Here is a 20,436-nt window from a genome sequence, read left to right on the forward strand (position 1 = left end):
TATTTTAAAGAATTAATACCGAGGAAACTTGTGTCTAGAATTTATTATTTTGGTGACTCGAAAAAAAGGTAAATAGAAAAACAAAAAATTTGAACTATGCCTAAGAACAAAAAAAATTAAAATACAGAATTTTAAAGTTAAGCCTAAACGATCAAGGATTCTAGTGACTTTACATTTTTTCAGTGGTTAGAGTCACCTCACACAAAGAGGATGAGGAGGTGCCTTACTCCACAGTTAGTCATTAGTAAAATAACATTTACTGTTCACAGAATGCTGTATCAAAGTATACTAATGGAAAATTAAGTGAAAGAAAAAACACTTAAAACCTTATCATGGGCCTCTGCTCCAGCCAGTCACCACCAAGTCCTGTAAGGTTCTGCTTAAAGCTTTCTATTCACTCTCCTGGTGTTCAGCTGAGCATCGACCCCATCTCCTCCTGGCTTCCTTTACCTCTGCCCTCCACTCCACCATCAGTGCCTGGGTTCGGTGGAAGACTAATCGAATCCGAATCAATGATTATTTAATCTCATCGCTGCTTCCATGTCTTCCGCTGCAGTCCGAGCACCAAAGAGTTGCCAGGTCCATCAATAAATCTCTTTAATTGCAGAGGTGTCAAGTGACAAACTACAAATACTTTATTACCTTTAGTAGAAATTTTGGCTATTACAGGAGTAAATATTTTTTAGAAAATTTTTCACTGCTACTCTTTACATTTTTATTTTTTGGAATCCTCTCCAATTTCTACTCCTTACATTCTATAAAATAGACTTGTTAGTTGTCTTTCATTTAAGCCCATTTTTTATTATGGCCTGTTGGTTTAAAAAAAAAACATCAACATTATCAAAACTATTTCTTTGTGGTTGGACTCTGTCCTGCACCAACTTGTTGTTCACCACATAGCAAAATAAATTGATTAAATTTAAGATGGACAGTTAAATTTAACAGTTTTAATTAGTAATAAAGCTAAGACATTTAAGTATGAGGAAGTTATCATCCAGAATTGTAGAACAATGTTTCTTTAACAGGGTAGTGCAGTAGCCAGTATAAGATTTAAAGCATCTGTCCTTGACATTTTTTTCCTGCATTGCTTTTACTTTTATACTTTTAAGAAGATTTAAAAGTGGTGTTTTTACACTTTTACTTGAGTTGATACTCTAGCTTCCACAAGAGTGTTTTTGAACAGTAGAATTTATGTTTCTGCTTGAGTAATAAACATTAATACTTTTGACACCTCTCTTTAATTGCCACTTCTGTGTGCCAGACTCTGCTAAAGCAAGCTTGGCTTACTTAACACCTCAGCAGAACCACAAGTGATGCAGTAATTCATGCAAAAACAGCTTTGATTAAGTGCGTGTTGTTCAGTAAATCATTCCAAAACGCCACAAATTGTGGATTAAAAAGGTTTTTTATTGGTGTATTAGTATTACTTTTCAAAATAAAATTGAGTATGGATAATGATTAACTTTTCTAATTAAACAACAGTTCAAAATAAACTTTTTTCCCCCAACTTACAGACATGCACATGTAGTGTTCAATACAATTCAGACTATGAGGTTAGCTGCCACTTTCATAAAGCACTGTACAGAGATATCTGCCTGCTGCAGCTTTTCACAGCAACTGGATCAACAAGTTTGCAGTGTGAAATAAATTATCTTTAGCAATGAAAGAAGCTACAACCAAGTCTGACTCATAAATTAAATACCTAAACTTATGGCAAAACACATTTAGATTACATTATCAATATAGATAAAAACCAACATGTTTGTGCTGCAGATCTAAAACAGTAAGTTCAAATTGAAGTGCAACTTATATTCTTTGCAGTAAACCTTTAGAAAAGATCAAATTGAGGAAGGAATTGATGCCAATAGCTCAACTCCCTTAAAACCTCTGGAGTAAAAACCCTGCTGCCATTTATCAAATGTTTTGCATTTAAACATAGAAATAGATTCCTGTAAAGAGCCAAATCACACTGAATGGTACAGAAGTGTTGGCATGAATGCTACTCTTATGGAATGTGCTTCATTTTTCACAAAAGTTTGAACCAATCTGGACAAAGGAGCTAAAATTAAACCTATCTGCAAAAAAACATTAAAATTCTAAACAAGTTTTCTCACATTCCGGTACAGACTAGTTTCTGGTCTTTTTTTTGAGTGTTTGCTATGAAGGAGTCGCTCATAACGATTATTTCCGTTACGTTTTATTTTAATGCTTGGCTGCATTAAATCATAGGGATATCCTCTCAGCTCCGTTGTTTGGGTTGAAGAAATGACCCCTCCCTCCTTCTCCTTTAGACCTTCCAAATCCTGTTTCTAAGGCAGCAGGTTTAATGGTCTTTATATATATATTTTTTTATGTTCCCAGAAGATGTGCGCTTTCTCAACATTTTGAGCACCTCCTTCTTGTCAGGGACCAGATGTCTTGGGCAGATCCTGATTCTCGGCCAAGTGGAGCTTTTGTCTGAGTTTGGACACATTAAGGAATTACCAAATACAAACAAATAATCAAAACATATTTTCCACAGCGCTTGGTGCCGGTAACGCTGTTAATAAACAAGTGCTTAGTAAAGAAAAGGATACATTGAGGTGCTGAGCTCCTCCAGCTGTGGAAACAAAGCAGTAAATAGATGTGCATTGAAAATCAAACAGCCAAAAATAGAACATTATCTGGTAGATCAGAGCAGCCCTCTCTAAACTTGATCAGATTACATAACAGCATGTGCTTCCATTGAACCTTTATTACCTGATCATTGTTCACAGAAGCATACGATCAGCTTCTTTTCCTCAAAAAACAAATTTTCTCTCAAGCCCATCTGCTCAAGCCATGAATATCCCCCTGTGGCAAGCCCATGTATCGTATAATAAGCCACATGCAGGTATTTATATTTAGCAAACTTAAGATATCTGCAAGATTTGGCACATTTTAGAAATCTAAATTTACAAAAAAGAAACTGTACACATTTCTATAAATGCTGAAATTATAATCCAATAACTAAAAAAAGTCATTCTATATAAAGATGTATGTACAAAGAAATAGTTGACCTGAAAGGGAAAATATTCTGCTTTCTGAAAGGTTTTAATGCATCTTGGTATTTTAGAGATCTTAAAGAAATGCAGAAATCAGGAAAGTGAACGCCTTTACCAAACCGATTTGGAATTAACAAGAAATTTTTTAGTATTTCAACTAATGGCAATTTTTAGAACCTACAAAAGACATCATTTATAACTAGCTTGAAGGGAAGCCATGGCAACTTCAAACGTGAAATAAAAATAATGACAAGTAAAAACTACAAGAACGTAATCTCTCTCTTTCTCACTCAGCTTTCATATAATTAAGAAAGAGCGCTAAAAAAAATTAATTGAAATCCTGTTTTAAGTCATCTATAAAAGTTATATGGAGAGAAGCAAATATCGATTTTTAATGGTAGCTCAACTGGAATGTGGGGTTATTGTATTTCAAAACAGCTTGCCATACAGTGCTGTTAAAGCCTACACATTACTAGACGTTCCTGACAACTGAATCTTAATCAGGGTTTTATTTATTTATTTTTTTTTTTCATCACCTCTCTCACACATGACACTCAAACTTTCCTGCAATAAACACACCGACCCCGGCGCACCGGTGGGAGGGTGGCTAGGCGGATGGGGGTGGGGGGTTGCCAACTGAGCGCCTGACAACAAACTAACAATAGAATCTCTCTGCTCACTGCTTAGAGACAGGTGGTAAAACATCTTTGTTGTATATAGAATCCAAAAAGCAGTTTTAAGTCTCTGGCATTGATGAGCTCATTCCACAAGTTATCAGGAAACGATGGAATCACCATCTAACTGACAGTTTATCCCTTCCCCATTCCAGAAGCATTGTGTCATAGCTCCCTGATCAATGCAGCTGAACAATGGAGATAATCAGGTTCCCTGCTGCTGGACTGAAGAATGTGCTTCACTTCGAGAGCTTAGCAGCTTTAAGCTTCTCAATGTTCGCTTCTTGCATTAAAAGAAATGGAACCAAAATACCTGCTGAGAGGAGAAGACATCTCATTGAGAATAACAGGAATCAACTTATTGCATTGATTGAAACTAAATCTAAAAGTTAAAGGAGCCATAATTTTTGTTAAGGCCTGTTTAATGTTGTTGAAGCTTGGTTAAAAAGCAGTGTCTGAATATCGCATATTTCAGACACCAACTGTTTAAAGAATTTATATAAAACGAAGCACTGAATCAAAAGCAATAATCAGACAACCTCCCTGATGCTGCTGAGACCTGAGTTTGGATCTTAACCGCTCCTCCATGGGTTACTATGGACCTTAAGACTGTGACTGAATCCCTAACCATTTATTTCCAGGTGGATCATCTAAACAAGTGGTCCTCCTAATTGTCAATCATTCTGTTGATAAGTTTACGCATGGCCATCCTACGTACTCTTCCCCAGTTAAGCCGGCCATACACTGTATGATTTTTTTCAATCGTTGCATGCAGCTGCAGCTCACACTGAATGACAAACCCGCAGGTTTAAAAGTTCACAACTCACGATGCATGTTCTCACACTGTGCGATCTACCTGCTCACACTGTACACCTAAAAACCACGTCAGACTGAGCTCCGCGGTGAGATGGCGCTACTCTGACTTGTCTATCCGGAAGCCAAAACAGTAAAAGAAGAATATGAAACTCACAAGAGTGAAACGCGCTACCTTGGCAATTTGTGCAATTTTGTGTGCTGGAAGCCATAAAAAGAAAAGGCGACGACGTATTTTGACAAAGACATGGCTGAGCAAACATGGCTACAGACTTTCAATTTTACATAAAGACTCCTTTTCAATTGCACCCCTGCCATGCTTCTGTGTTTTCGTCCGAGAGGAAGAAGAATCCTTGTTCGCGCATGCCCACTGAGAGATTTGCCCACAACAGCCGACTGAATTTCAAACACCTCATAGGTAGTCGTGAGTGGCTGATCGCCCCTCATTACCCCCTGTATACTACACGACACACAATCGGGCTATAAATCGGCCTGAAAAGGGCAAAAATTCGTACAGTGTATGCTCAGCTTTAGCCATCTTTTTCTCCGCATGCGCAGTTTCAAGCATATATGTGGTGAACTACAGTTTCAGCTAATTATTGAAGCTCACCTCGTAAGAAAAAAAGTGTCTACGAAGTGTATGAGAAGAAAAAGGCCTCAGAAGAGGCAGATACATCACAGAATGCTTTGCGCAGAGAACTCTCCTCACAAAGCATTATGGGATTTGCCATCACAGCGATTTTGCTCTCTGACTCATGCTGCTCTGACTCATGCTTACGTTGCACAGCAGGTGCTCCAGGTTGTGATCAGATGCGCCCTTCCTCTGATCCTCTGAAAGCTCCTCCACATGGCTGTCAAGGCTGAAGTGGAGTCGCGCCAGCTTCTCCTGCATCTCACGCACATGTTCCAGCTGCTCAAAGGAGCACACCTTTCCTACAAATCAAACAAACTCAGCTTGACCTCCTGTTTCTGATAAATTCAAAAGTTTTTTGTTTTTTTTTTTACATATAAAAAGCTATGCAGCTTCTTGATTTCAGTCCGAATCAAATGACAAAGCTGTTATTTCTTTAAGCCTGTAACAGAATATTCCCTGACCAGGCTCCCACATAGAGGTTATCTTACCAAACGCCTGTAATTTGCCTGAGTGGAAGTCATTGAGGAGGTTGAGGAGGCCTCCTTCCATCTCTCTCACATCTGAGACGTCTGTTAGAAAGGAGTGCTGCAGGGGGGATGATTGGACCACTTTACTGGGCCCAGCTGGCTGTGGAGCCCTGGGCTTCTCCCTGTGCGCTCTAAGAAACAAACAAAAAAATAAAAACAAGACATGTTATCAGTTTCTAAAGCCCGGTTTAACTGGTCAATAACACTAAGATGCAAACCTTGTTGTCTTTGGCGGAGCCACAACAGGTGTGAAAGCCTCTTTCGGCTGTCCCGGTGTTCCTATCGATCTCTTATACTTGCTCCTGTTCTTGGGGGAGGGGGGCTGCGGCAGGCCAAGGGAGAAGGTGGCGCTTTTGCTGGCAGGCAGGACAGAGAGCTTGCGGGGGTTGATGGGTGGCGGAGGAGGCTGAGGGAGAGACACCTTTGGGCTGCGCTTCTTACGCTTGTCTTCCATTGCCGTTCATTTATGCTTGCCAGTTTCAGTCGAGTTGAGGGAAAGGGCAGGAGGGGGAGGACGGCCAGGCCTAGGTGCAGGATGTCCTGAGACAACAAAGGTAGGAAGCTGAAGAACAGAGCCCCCCCTCCATCCTCCCCCAGGACCCCAGCAGAGAGTCTGACTGCCAAAATTAGTACTGCAGAACCAGATCCTGTCTCTGCACATTTGGAGGTGACTGAGTTATACCAAAGGCATCAAAGAATAGCGCCGCAGAAAATCTCAAATCGCACATCCTCCTACTCTGATATAAATAGCTATTTAGGTGAAAGGCTTTATTGGAGGAATTAATTTGTCTCCACAGCAGCTTCCATAAAAATCTGATGATTTCGAAAATACTCTTGGGACATAATCATGAGGATATCTGTAAAAGCTTAACTGCAGCAGCAGCATTCATTTTTGACTGTCAGTTGGAGCCATCTGAGTGCAGCACTGCACTTCAGAAAGCCTGTAACATGATACAGGGAAAAGCCTTAAGAGGGCTGAATGATGCACACATTCAAAGCACTTTCCTTTCTAGGTAAACAATTTACAACATTAGAGGAGCGATCCAAAGGTTTAATGCAGCCCTAAATGGATCCTGCTTTTGGGACTTTCCATCACTCACCACAGACCCACCTATAAACTAAATAACTCCGTTATTAATCCTTTTAACATTACAAATCTGAAGGTGTAGCATTAGAATACGGAAACAAACATGGAAGTACAGTTATGGATCTTGCTTCAATGTCATGAGGGTTTATGATGTTAAAAGCAGAATTGGACTAAAATGAATCAAAGAAACTCCAGAATTTTTAAATTGCCCTGTAATTGGTTCTGTTTTTTTAAGATCCAATACTTTCATTTGAGCAAACACTGCTGCTGTGGAGAAGTGCTTTACGTTTCTTGTGCAGGAGAACTGAGCTGGCATAAAATGGCCAGCTGTATACGACACGTATATATAAAGATACGAAAGGTTTAAGGCTAGCGTTCCTAAACTGAAAGACTCACTTTCTCAAGGTCAAAGGCAATTGTGCAAATTGATCTGCACATTTGATTTGAAACATTTGATTTTTACAAGTTTATGTGGTCTTTGTTCTATTTCTCAGAATTTATCAAACTGTTATTTTCAGTTGTAGTCTCACAATGTGCATTAATATCAACCTCGAAAATATTTAGTTTATTGCATTATTCTGTTATTAAGCATACCTTTATTAATTAAATAATTGGCGGGTGTCTTGACTCACTCGTCCTTTCACAAAAAGTAAAGTGTTATGGCCCAATTTAAAATGTTTTCAGATATTTAATCCATCCGAGGAATTAATGTGCTAATTTGCATTAAATATTTTCCTAATTTATAAGTGAACTCGCTCATATGCTTAAAGTAGGATAACAAAAAATAATGCAAATTGACATTTAAGCCCACATAGAAAGAAACTGATTAACTATATGTGGCTTTAGTGTATTAAATAAAATACTAACTTGATTACTTTCTGCAAAAAGCTGTAGCTTGGTACAGCTGCTCTTGGGCGCCCCCTGCTGGCATGGGAAAGCTACAAAACTGCTTTGCTTGCTTATACCTTTGCTTTAAATGACAAGGGCACCATCAGCGCACTGTGGTTCAACCTGTAATGTTTAGTTTTAAGTCGGAGGTGGCATTATAATAACTACTCAGGTAGTTTTATAAAGGATTACATTAGGGCGCCCTTTATCTAACCACAATAGATGATAACACTCAGGATTTATCATTTAAACACTGCGCCAAAGTGCAACCCAAAGATGGCCACTAGTAACAAAGGCAACTTTGTGCGCTGAAATTCTCATTTTCTGGGAGTTACATGCAGATTATAGATGTCATGAATGAGGAATAATGTGTGAACAAATAAAAGGGAGCTGTGTGGGTAAATCCGAGACGTGTAAACAGCTTTATGGTCAATAGATGACACAAAGAAGACTTACCGAATCAATTACGCACCACAGAGCCAACCGGCTGGATTCGGTGTCGCATTTCTTCTCCTCTGCAAAGGAAACCGTCCAAGTACACTTTGTAGAAATTAACCTCTAGAAATCACGATGCGGGGTAAATGATCCGAGCGGCAGCTGTGGAGTGGGGGAATTAATAATGAGGTGTTTTAACGCGCGGCATCGACGCGCAGCGGGAGCTGTTCCCTTTATCCGCCTTAAAGGGCCAGCAGCACGCCGAGCTCTGGTTAGACTGACAGCAGATAAACCAAACAGGTGGAACACCTTTTTCCTGTAACCAGAGGCGTAGCCAGAACATTTTAATAAGGGTGGCCATGCAATAACCAATGTAGACTGTTCCAACAGGAAAATTAATGAGCAAAACATCATATTTTTTAAATCTAGACCAACTATACTTTCCGAAAGCCTTTGCTTACAAATAGATGCACATATTTAAACATCCATGCTTCCTAGATAAAAAGCATAGGGGATAAAATTCTTTCAGAGTTAAGTTCTGAGGCAAATATCTTTTCCATTGTCATTACTTACCTATTTTATCAATAATCATTCTTCATAAAATTTATATTTACAAGTATTAATATCTACATAAAGCAAATTTCTCCACTGTGAGATCAATAAAGTCATACATTGATTATTTAATAAGTTTTTATTAAAATATTTATTTATGACTCTGATTTATCTAAGACTCCTAGATGACTTGCATTTTCTGTTTTATGTATATATATATAAAACACAAAATCTAGTTCTGAAAAGAGCCTGAATACTGTATAATCATCTTTAATGTTAGTATATTGATATGCATAATAAACCACAGTGTTTTTGTTGTCAAGCAACTGTTAATATATGAAACATTTTAATGTTTAGAGCATTCCACTTGAGAGATTACTGCTGCCACCATCTGTATCTGAGGAAAGAAAATGGTAGGAGTGGCCAATGATTGGCTAAAGGTGGCCATGGCCACCCTTGGCCCCCCATCTAGCTCCGCCCCTGCCTGTAACCACCATATTTTGTACCCATAGGAGCAGTGGCAACTGAGCAACGTTTTTTTCCCCATTGTGTCAGAGAAAAAAGAATTAAAAACACAACTAACTAAATAAATAAATATGGCTTGCATGTTGCTTAGGATTTTTTTTAGTCCCAAAGCAAAGGTTGCAGACCCCTGATCTGACAGATTAAAACTGTGATATTAATACAGCTGGAGCTTAAAACTAACTAACCTCTAATTATTTGTGCAGGGGGGGAAAAATCAGTTATAGACAGCCTCTTCTGTAATCTCATGTCATCACAAGATGATTTGGTATTACACTGCAAAAACTGATCTAAATAAGTAAAGATTTTCCATTTAATTTGTGGACTGGTAATGGTAAATATGATAATGATTTTTTCCTCTTATAATAAGATATGATGTACTTGAGATTAAGTTTTTCTTCTTCTAAGTGTAGATTACAAAAATCATTAATTTATCAAAAACATATAATTTATACTGTTTCTTGATTTATTTTATTTTAGGCAACATTAAAATGAGATTTATTTTGAAGAGCGAGCAACATGTACAGTACACTATAATATATATGTTTAGATTTAATATTACCCTCTTAAGAGCTCCTAATCCCTGAATTCAGTCCAGTACGGTAATTAAAAGTTGTTTTTCTGAATATGTCATCATTTAATTACTGGAAACCGTATTCTCAATAAGCTCATAACTAAAATTTATGACAGAATAAAAGAAAATGACAGAATAAAAGATTTGATCCCATTTATGAGAGATTTAGGTCCAGCTTTGCCACTCTGCCTTACCTTTATGTGCCTTCTTTGCCCTCTGTAAAATTTTCTAGACTAAATATTTGAACCAAGCAGTTCAGGTGGCTCTTCACATGTTTAAATATTTTAAATAACATTTGAGCACTGAAATCATGAAAAGTATTGAAATACAATAAAATAATATGTTGGCTGCTACCATATTATCACTGTACTTTAAACTATGTTTAAAAAAAAGAGGAAATATTGAAAAAATCTGGTAATTTTTCGTCAGCAGGGACAACAGATCTAATCAGCTGATTGTTATATAGATGGAGATAAACTCAGAGCAACCCTGGAAGAAATCACCACTTGTAGAACCACTTATTGCCAAAAAGACATGACACCAGGAGGGATTCACCCACCTGCAATAAATCATAAACCTACAGTCAAATTTACAACAGCAGTGTTTTTTGATTGAAGTGTTCGAATAGGCCAGAATCTAGATCTTGAATCAACTTTAAAATGCATGGCAAGGATCGGAAGTCCCACTTCATTAAAAGTGGCTAAGCAAAAACGAAAACCATGTCTGTCTCTAGATGTGCAAAGCTGATACATTCCTCTACATTTGCAGATGCTAAAGACTTTTATTAATAAGAAGAAAATGAGAAATTTTCTCTTTAATGAGCAGTACAATTTTACTCACTTGTTTGCTAAATTAACCCTAAAATTAGAGGAGCTTAACCCCTTTCTGTCTTTACATTTGTCCTCTTCTTGGTGCTGTTATTATTAATGTCCAGCATTTAAACAGCCTGTTAAGTCAGTGCTGCATAGAGAATTGGTAGTCTAACTCTCTCTCTTGCTCTTTGTAAGACATCAACACAGCAAAGGTTCTTATTTCTTGAAATTCACGTTTGAAATCTGCACAACCAAAGAGACATTTGATTTTTCTATTTTAAACAGCCAGGATTGAATAAATCTGAAACACTTTGTAAAGTAATACAAAAATATTTATTTTTTCTTATGGCAATTCAGGACAAAAACGTGACACAAATCTTGCTTGTAAAAAAAAAAATACATAGCTCTTAGGCATGTTCATCCTGTTCTAATGGAACAACAGGAGCTCTAGCTGACTTTCTGGACTGATGAGCTGTTTGGGAACGAGTATGCTTTTCCTAGGACTATTCTGTCTCTGAGGAGCTTGAAGAAGGCATAATAGTTACTGAAGAGAATCAGGGCCAGAGATATCGTCTGGTGCCACTTTTCCGAGCAGATCAGCGAGTACAGCTGGTAGAAAATGATGGCGCCTTCGAGGATGATGAGAATGTTCAATATTCGTAAAGGCTTGTTGAAGAAAAACTAGGGGAAACAGAGAGGGCAGGTTAATGTTGAGGTCTTATTTCGTTACATTTAACCTCCAACTATCATTTATTTCCCCCCAACATTTTATGCAATCTTTAAAAAGCAATTTGCACATAAGTGCAAGAAAAATAATTGTTTTTCCACTTTAATATGGATAGAAATATAAATTAATATCTATACAAGTACTCTGATACCCATGTATATAATCCAATGCAACATTTTTCCTTGAAAATTCCAAATGTAGTCCATTAGGTTTGACTTTTAATTTCAGTATGAATACAGCAGAGTTTGAAAGCCTTGGAGTTTTTTTTGTTTTAGAAAATAAGGAGACACAGCAAGCAGGTAAGGGAGAAAGTCTTGGAGAAACAGGGTTGAGTTAGAAGGGTTACAGGGTTTCTATGTCAACCAGTGGCGTCCAAAATTTTGGGGGCTAAGATTGGGTTTTCATTTTTATTAAAAGTTCTTAAATGACATTTTTTCCTTACTTAACAATAAACGATTAACACAATATTATAATGAAAAGGTGGTCCAACGGGAAAAGGGATATGTAAATGATTGTAAATTATCTCATTTGTTTTTGTTTCTTCTCAGGTTCTGCCAACTTTAATAAACTGGCTAGTTCTAATATTTTTATAGTAAAAGTCACATGATGTATATTAGCACATCCATGACTGATTAAAGGTCCAAATAATCTTATCCTCACATTTTAAGAATTTTTTTCTGTACTGCTTTTGAAAAAGGAAAACAGCTTTTTTTCATATATACATTCATATATATATATATATATATATATATATATACATTCTTATATATATATATACGATCAGCGATGATGGTCTGAGCTGCCAAAGTTTTTACCAATCTGCAAGTTGTGATTAAAGGTCAACTAAACAAAGATCCTCTGGTCTGATATAAATCAAAAGTCAATTCTTTGGCCTACATAAAAAAAAAAAACCTTATTGGTGTCAGAAAACAAAAACTGTACATGTTGGTGAAGGTGCTCAGTCATCCAAGTCATTAGCTTAGTAAACTAGCCCCACACGCCAGCGGCCAAAATCATTTTTCCCTGCGAGTTTGGTCTAGCGTCAATCAACGCCCCAGGCCCTAGAACTGGTGGCCCAATCACAACGCAGAGATGTGCTTTGAATTTCTGGATGCAAAGCGGGCGGGGTTTTGAGGGCGTGATGACAAGGAAGATGGCAAGAACTATTGAACTCTTCATCGAGGCAAAAAAAGACAAAATCTAACTGAATCCGTAGCAACATTTATATTTTTTTATCCCATTGAGCTAATTGAGCTTCAGACAGAGCCAAACTAAATCATTTGCACCTCACAATTCATTAACTAGGGGGTATGAATACTTTTAAAAGGCCATACAGTTGCATTTTTAAATAAACTTTATCCAGTGAGACTTACATAAAAGCGATAGTGGGACACATCTGAAGGAACAGCAACATTATAGTGGCCCATGGCTTTATACACGTTCTTATTATGTTTTACCAGGACTCCCTGAGGCCACATGTACTCTTCAGTCCATCTGAAGGAAAAAATAAAACACACACAGAGTATGACTTACTTTAGTAAAGAAAACTGAACTGAACTAAAATGATGTGATAAACAAAGAAGATAACCCACATGTGCTGAAGGACGTTGGAGCAGAGAGAGGGGTCGACCTTCTGCCAGCAGCCGAGGTGGGCTGCAGCTTTGTGAAGCAGGTCGCAGTACCGAGGCGGCAACAAGTGCCTCATGAGGATGACTGATGTGCTGACTGACACCAGTATAAACAGCTCACAGGACCATCGCTTATCTACATACTGAGTGCTCTGCAGAACAAAGCAGAGATTCTCAGAACAAAAAGGCTAAAATAAAATCAAAACTGATCAAATTCAACAGCAGTTTACCTTTACAAACCATACAGGTACAAAGGCCACATAATAAGCACTAAGCATCGAGCTGACCAGCACTTCCTTCATCCTCCAGTTGAAGTCCATCTTTAGGAACTCCACCTCTTTTCGAATGAGGTCAGGAGACAGGCAGCAGGCATGTGTGGGCATCACCTGGACGCCGTACAGCTGGCTTGTGTGCTGCTTCCACGTCTCCTTCAGCACGGTGAAGTAGTCCCTGCCGCGGCTCACACTACCAACCTCTTTGGAGCCGATGCTCGCGATCGGTGAGAGATAACCCGCCCGCCGAAAATCGCAGCTCAGTCGGAAGAAAGGAATGTACATCCCGAATCTGTGGGAAACATAACCTGATGTTACATCTTATTGGTTTTTAACACTTTTCACAGCGATAACAGCGGCAATAACACCAAACACTGTGTCAGAAGGCAAAGATCATTAGAAGTTAAGATCGAGGCTCCTTTTCAGGTCCTATTTTTAGTTCTTACATAGCAGAGTTAAAAAAAAATAAAATAATCAACAGTAGGTATTTTCCAACGATCACATTTAATTTGTCCAGAATATCATGAAATAAACTCTGTTTATAATTGTGACCAGTTTTAACAAAGAGGTTTCAATCTTTGACATTCGATTTTCAGTCATTTTTTTGATATGTATTAATAATTACAGCTGAGTAATTGGTCTATTGTGCCAACAGACACACATATATATATATAAATATACGCAAGGTTCCCTGACTCAAATCCCAGCTGCGTAACAACTTTGGCTGTGCCAGAACGTCCGCCCTAAGCACTAGATCCCTCAATCACTATATAGAGTGGGGACTATATAGTGGACTTTATAGTGAACTGACTGTTCGGACAGATGATGACTACTTTTAGTTTCCTGTTGGTCAAATGACTCTGCTTCCCATCTCTCTTATTACCAGACAGCGGGTCGCTGTCACAACAAATCCCATAATGCTTTGCAAGGACTCTGGCAAAGCATTCTAGTATATATCTGCTTCTCTAGTGACCATGGATGTTCACTGCTTTTCAAGGAGCATTAACCCAAACTGATTCATAAATAAGGGAGCAGCCAAAATGACACAAATATATAGAAATAAACTCCTAAATGTCTTAATACAGAGAAGTTCTAACTGGAGCTAGCAGCCTTTAGTTCATTATTTTGAAAATCAGAATGATCTGATTATTCGGTTAACTGCTGGAGCCATGTGATTTCTATAGATTTACTGCAGTCTTATTCCTCTGTCCGGCAAAAAAAAAATAAAAATCACATGGAATTTTTCTGGCCTGCTATCTGCTCGCCCATCGTCCTGTGTCACACAGTCTAAATACTCTTATTGATTATAAAGGTCCAAAGGCTGGATGTATCAACTAAGGTCATCAAGACATAACGATTCAACCTGCATTAGATACACCAAAATAAGCAGCAATTATAGCTTAACTGCACTCAGGGAGCTCATCCAGCATCATATTCGGATGCCCAAAAATGTAAAGTGAAGCAGTTTTAACTGCTTGTTCTGTTCTGACTTCAGCATTAATGATTTGCTTTCTTTTTTTTGCAGAGCTGGGCTCCACCATGTAGCGGAGGTAGTGTATATTTATTGGGGGATATGTCCACATTATTGGTGTATCTAAGCATTTATATAGAGCAAACATGCAGAAATGTTTTAACATCTGATCGTTTTCAGAATGAGTGAAAACATGAAGAGCCATTAAGTGTTTTTTCAATGACATTTAAAGCAGTTTAAGTGTAAACATTATTAATGCTCTATGGTAAATAATGATAAAATAAAAAGCCAGAAAAGTAAATCTGTAAAGAAGAAAGAATGTTGACCTGATTGAAAGCAGTAGTATGTTTTTTCTATTGATGAGCCAAACACGTCTTTGTAACGCCGTTATCGGAGTTCAGTTTGTTTTTGATCTGAAATCCCTTTAAGTCGTTTATTACAGGGATCAGCCTGAGATAAATCCACCTGGTCCTCATTATAAAGCCAGAGAAAACATATATAGGCTGCTATAAACCATTAGCAGTATAATCTTCCATCGTCATAAATAAAAGATCTAATAGAGGCCTTTTTATTGAGCGCTGTCATTCTGGACATGTTTACTGAAAACAGTGGTATTATGGGCTATTATTGTGGTATCTTTAATTATTTGTGTTATCTATCTTAATTTGAAGCAAAAAACGTTAAAAAAATCCTTCAGAAATCAGAAGTAGTCAACAAATACAGTAAACCTTGATTAGAAATGCAAGGAGGTGGCCGTTAAATCAATCCACATCTGCTTCAGACTCCATTAAACTATCAATATTTAAACTGTTCTATTCAACAACTTACTCTACGCATTTCGATTGGATACCTAGGAGATAATAGCCAGCACTAAATGGAAACTAAGCTTTAAAGCCAATAGCTGACCCTCACATCGTCCAAAAACATCATGGGGGAAGAAGATATCTTGTATTTACATGGATTAAAACCACTTCATAACAGCAAACTCAATAGGAACATGAGATCAAAAAAAGAAAAAATATATATATAATGACAGTTCCTTTTTTTTTGTGAATACTTACGGGTAGCATAGGAAGAGCAGGCTGAGGACAGAGTAGGTTCTGAACAGGTAAATGAGGGATCGACAAAGGCTCCAGCCTGTCAGCGTTAGCACTGCAAACCGGGCCATCACTAAAAATATCGAGTGGGGGAAGGAGAGTTTTCCACTCTGTGATGCCTGGAGGAAAAGAAAACGGATTATTTTACATAAAAACTGCTATAAAAAATTAAATCACCGTAAATGTGAACAGTGTGAAAGAGAAAAATGACTTGCCTCTTTTACAATTGCTGCAATTAGCCTCCTTGCTAGTATAATGATTGTGAACACCAGCATGTTATAATCAATGAGATGGAAGTTCTGCAATAAAGCATATTCAGTTTTATTATTTAACAAACTGCTTTAAAAAAAAACACTTGTTTTCATGAAACAGAAAACTTTGAACACAGCTTTAAAAGCAGAACGACTCCAGTACTGACCAGCGATGTGTGGGAGGGAGGGTGTGACGGGGGGTACCACCACACAGTCTTGTAGATGTTGACATAGTGAACAAACAGGGCGATAAGGTGGCAGAAGAAGAGGTGGAGCTCAAACAATACGTTCCGGTCCATGGACAGCTCGGGGATCTTGCAGTGCTTCAGAGGAACCACAGTCTGAGCAGCAAGCGGGGGGCTCGACATGCAGCTTCCAGAGCCGTTCCTGCAGGTAGAACCACATTATTAAAAAGCTCATCATGAACTGTGACAGTGGTTTGTATTCTGCATACCTCTAAGTAACCTGTGCAGTTATTTAGGTGACTGCTTTGGGCCACTGCAACAGATGAATATGCAAAAACCATCTGAATGCAGCACTGGCTGCGTGTTAACAGTCACTGACTGTTTAGAGGGTGAACCTCCTCCTGAGTCTAGAGTCTTCTGTAACCAACAGGTTTCCTTCCATTATTACCAAGTATTTACCTTCATCTGGCTTCAACAGCTCTGACATTGTTCTTGATAATGCTGCATCGTTGCACATTGACTGGACCCATTTTATTTTGTATCATATTATTTAGTCCTATTATATCCGACGTTGACCCCTTTGTCTTGACCATTTAAAAGGACATGGATTATTTTCTTTGAACAAGCAAAAGATCAAAGCTTACTGTTACTGTTATGTAGCTTGTGGCAAACTGAAAACAGAACTTTTTTTTTTTCCTCAAAAATAGCGTCTTTCTTTCTACATATAGACCATATTTGTTGATTGCATAAGTAATGGTGGACCTATCGTCAGATTATAGAACTGGCATCATGCATTTCTACAGCTTCTGAGGTACTGTCGACCTATCAATGCCAAAGTTGAAAGATAAATACGGGGGCACTCTTTGGCTACACATTGTCTTCTACCTTCACATGCAAAATCTCTTTTTGCATTTTCATCCGTGTGTGAAAGGATTTTGTAAAAGATTGGAAATGAAACAGGACTATACTTTTAATCTAAATATTGAACCGTTCCTTTTTTCAAGCACCCCTATGTCGACGCCTTGGCACTAAGTAATATCCAGGTTTGTCTGTAAAGTAGCCATGTCTTGGACAGATGACAATGTGCTTCCGCCTTTCCGAAGCCCAAATAAAGGTTTAAATATAGCCTGAGATCTTGTTTCACAAAATAATACCTAGTTTCACTTGCATTTATTCAGCTTTTCAATGCCGTTCCTTTACTAATATTCTCAAACAAGTCTTTGAGTCGTTTTCCTACGAAAGCCGAGAGCGGTCGTATCCCTCAGATACTTTTCCTATACTGTGGTTTTCTCGAGAAAACAAGTTAATTTCCTCACTACCTAAAGGTAACAAAAGCCGGTTTTGTCATGATAACGAGATGATTGGTGTGTGTTAAAACTGATTACATCCTTCAATACCACAACAGCGGAAGTAACTTATAAGTCATGACAGCCTATGTGTAATTCTGTGGATAATCGTGTGTTTAACTTTTAGGTAACGAGACGACGTTGTTGGTTTGATTATTTGCTTCTACTTCTGATTCATGATCAATTAGACCTGTGCCTCTGGCGACTTAGCGCCGGATGTTTTCTGAACAGACCCGGTGTTATGCTTGTAACAGGTATAAGATGCATTAACCCCCAAAATGAGTCAAGATGTATTATTTTCATAAAAAAACTGTCAGATTTGTTTCTACTGTATTCCATGCAATCCAATAAACCACCGCGACCTGTAAAAGAGTGGAAAGAAAAAGGAAACTAAAAAAGCTGATTGTTTGCGCACACGCTGTACAGCAACCACACAACTACAGGCACCGCAGGCATGAATGGAAATGGGAAATTAGGGCCGTTGCCCAGCGTCATTCATTACTCGTTATCTCAAGAAATCAATAACTGTATTCTCATGATAACGAGATATTTATCTGGTTATCTTGACAAAAACAATTAAGGGTTTAACCGTGATAACGAGATAGTTATATCATTATCTCGAGAAATCAATGGAAACAAAAAAAAAAGTTTGAGTTTGGCCACTCTCAGTTTCCATACATTCCTAAACAGCTGTCTAATATATTTAAAAATAGGTGGTTAGTGCAGTACGCTTGAGCTCTGAGAAGGTTGCAAGTACCCAGTTCAATCCCCACAGGATCCACTCTGGGTCTCTGAGCAAAGACCTCTAACCCCACACTGCTTCCCGGGTGCCGCACAGTGGCAGCCCATGGCTCCTCAAGGGGATGGGTTAAATGGAGAGGTAAATTTCTCCAGTGCGAGATCAATAAAGTTCCATTATTATTTTTATTAAATAGGGCCAACTACCTACGCCGGAAGTTATTCAGGGGTAGCCTGATAAACCAGACTAAATGTGAGATTAAATGTGTAATTTAGTCTGGCCCCGATGAATGACACATCGGAAGATTGTTGATGAGAACAACCCGTTATTTTTCAAACCATGTCTGTGCCTATTGGCCAACGCTCTGAACAATGAGCGCTACTGACTGTGACGCAGGAAGTGCAACAGAAAGCTGGTGGGGTAGTGTAAACAAACAGCCTGTTGGTAAAACGGTGAATACGTCCTTCCCAAGGCTGAGTCAAAAATCACCAGATTGGCTGCCGTTAACCTCGGAGGTCTGCTGGTTGACATGGTCCTCTCATCTTTGGAAATTGTTTTTTTAGTTACTCATTAAATCGGTAAATGGACCATATAGTGATGCTCTAAAGTACAATATTCTCGCCTCAAATTATCCATTGAAAGCTGTTGCCGCCATCTTCCTTATTGTGCTTTTTCCAGCGCCGTACAGCTTTGTCGTCACGCCCTCAAAACCCTGCCCGCTTTGCATCCAGAAATTCAAAACACATCTCGGTGTTGAGATTGGCCCGCCAGTTCTAGGGCCTGGGGCTTACAGGAAAAAAAAATATTTTGGCTGCTGGCGGGTGGGGCTTGTTTACTAAGCTAAATCAGGGGTGTAAAAATGGGGGAATATACAATCCACATTATTTTTGTCTAATCTACATTCAATTTACAATTATGAGCTACTTCCCGTTGGCGTAGCATCCCAATATGATCATTTGAACTTTTGCATTGAAGACTCCTGAAAATCATTGTGTAGTTCTTCAGATATCTGCACAAAGACTTGCCTTGCTCGGGATCGCACCCCTGTGACCGGGGAGCTGTTGGTGTGGTTGCCATTGGCGACAGAGCCTGCATCACTACCTAACGGAGGTCTGCAGTAGGTGGTCCGATTGGTCCCTCTCCTTCCACCAGCCATCGCCACACCCGCTGTTCACCTGGTTTTTCCTGTCCAGCAGCCTGATCTCTCCCTCTATTCATGCACCTGTTTGAAAAGCCCATTGAAATCAGCACACATGCAGAATGCATTTATATATTTAATAATCATGCATATTGTGTACTCTTAAAGCATTGCTACATCAAGTGTTAGCGGACATGCAAAATAAGGCAAAAAGAAAACCACACAGCTTAAAGTGTTTCACTACCATTATATATAATTATAAAGCTGAACTGAAAAAACAGCTAACAACTATATGACCGGAACCGTGATAATAGTGCATGAAGCTACAGGTTTGTGGATCTAAACAAGCTGCATAACATCCCAGCAGCCTCTGCGGAAGCTGTCATTACAAGTTAGCTAAGTAGCTACATCATCTGGTGGTTTTGGATTTGAAAATATTCCACGGGACGTTTGTTTCCCACATACGGATCAGAAGGAAGGAAAAACAACGTGGACCACAACAAAGACCCCCCCTCCTCTTTCCGCCAAGACCACGCTTGATTAAATATGAAGATAGAGGCCTAAGCTAACTCCAAGCTAACCAGCTAGCTAAAAACAAATCAGCTAAACAGGCCGCAGAGGGAAATATGCGCTTACCGCTTCCGGTGGTCGCTAAGGGATTTATTTGTTTAACTACTAATGGATTAGATTTTCGGAAGATTAATAAAAATACAGGATATTTTTGCACTGGAGCCAGCGAGGAGACTCATTGTTGATGTGAAACAGGTCGCTGCTGGGTGGGTGGGTAGGGGTGTAAACTGTGGGAGGAGAGTTATTTAAAGGGACACCAAATTTTATAGCAAATACACCAAAGGTAAATATTTAAGTTCAAAAATCCCTCATTTAAATATTTCAGTCAAACAATATAGATACCTCACACAAAGACAGGCTTATTTTAAACCGTTATTGCCAGTAATGTTGATTAATGCAGCAAATGGAAACACAAACTTCAGGCATTTATTTTTTATTTTTACTATAATTGAACAAAAACATTAATTTACA

The 20,436-nt window shown here is 38.5% G+C and overlaps 2 protein-coding genes across 3 annotated transcripts; both read right to left on the bottom strand.

Moving 5' to 3' along the window:
• Nucleotides 1–2,351: 2,351 nt before the first annotated feature.
• Nucleotides 2,352–8,332, bottom strand: LOC107094385 (coiled-coil domain-containing protein 28B-like). 2 transcript variants are annotated; one of them, XM_015389951.1, is made up of 6 exons: nt 8,103–8,332; nt 5,890–6,211; nt 5,633–5,802; nt 5,289–5,443; nt 2,577–2,599; nt 2,352–2,457 (listed from the first exon to the last, which is right to left on the bottom strand). In XM_015389951.1, exons 2-6 carry the CDS (start codon nt 6,123–6,125, stop codon nt 2,403–2,405), a joined length of 639 nt encoding a protein of 212 aa, XP_015245437.1. In that variant the 5' UTR covers nt 6,126–6,211; nt 8,103–8,332; the 3' UTR covers nt 2,352–2,402. The 2 variants fall into 2 exon arrangements, with proteins under 2 accessions (XP_015245437.1, XP_015245438.1); XM_015389952.1 differs by lacking the exon at nt 8,103–8,332 and having other exon boundaries at nt 5,890–6,230.
• Nucleotides 8,333–10,861: 2,529 nt separating this feature from the next.
• On the bottom strand, nt 10,862–20,173 carry tmem39b (transmembrane protein 39B). The gene is made up of 9 exons (XM_015389905.1): nt 20,032–20,173; nt 19,283–19,479; nt 16,155–16,374; nt 15,952–16,035; nt 15,701–15,855; nt 13,127–13,460; nt 12,861–13,048; nt 12,642–12,762; nt 10,862–11,222 (listed from the first exon to the last, which is right to left on the bottom strand). Exons 2-9 carry the CDS (start codon nt 19,411–19,413, stop codon nt 10,989–10,991), a joined length of 1,467 nt encoding a protein of 488 aa, XP_015245391.1. The 5' UTR covers nt 19,414–19,479; nt 20,032–20,173; the 3' UTR covers nt 10,862–10,988.
• Between the last annotated feature and the right edge of the window lie 263 nt (nt 20,174–20,436).

This window comes from Cyprinodon variegatus, unplaced genomic scaffold (genome assembly GCF_000732505.1).
Source record: "Cyprinodon variegatus isolate N-32 unplaced genomic scaffold, C_variegatus-1.0 Scaffold480, whole genome shotgun sequence".
Classification (NCBI taxonomy): domain Eukaryota; kingdom Metazoa; phylum Chordata; class Actinopteri; order Cyprinodontiformes; family Cyprinodontidae; genus Cyprinodon; species Cyprinodon variegatus.

Bases quoted from the DNA above. Each gene is read 5' to 3' on its own strand.
- tmem39b (XM_015389905.1), bottom strand. From the start codon at position 19,413: ATGGCTGGTGGAAGGAGAGGGACCAATCGGACCACCTACTGCAGACCT. The intron at 16,036-16,154 runs GTCAGTACTGGA...GCTTTATTGCAG, and splicing joins CTCCCTCCCACACATCGCTG to AACTTCCATCTCATTGATTA. The intron at 13,049-13,126 runs GTAAACTGCTGT...TTTGTTCTGCAG, and splicing joins TACCTGTATGGTTTGTAAAG to AGCACTCAGTATGTAGATAA.
- LOC107094385 (XM_015389951.1), bottom strand. From the start codon at position 6,125: ATGGAAGACAAGCGTAAGAAGCGCAGCCCAAAGGTGTCTCTCCCTCAG. The intron at 5,803-5,889 runs GTTTGCATCTTA...TTTGTTTCTTAG, and splicing joins GCTCCGCCAAAGACAACAAG to AGCGCACAGGGAGAAGCCCA. The intron at 2,600-5,288 runs GTAAGCATGAGT...TTGTTTCCACAG, and splicing joins TGGAGCACCTGCTGTGCAAC to CTGGAGGAGCTCAGCACCTC.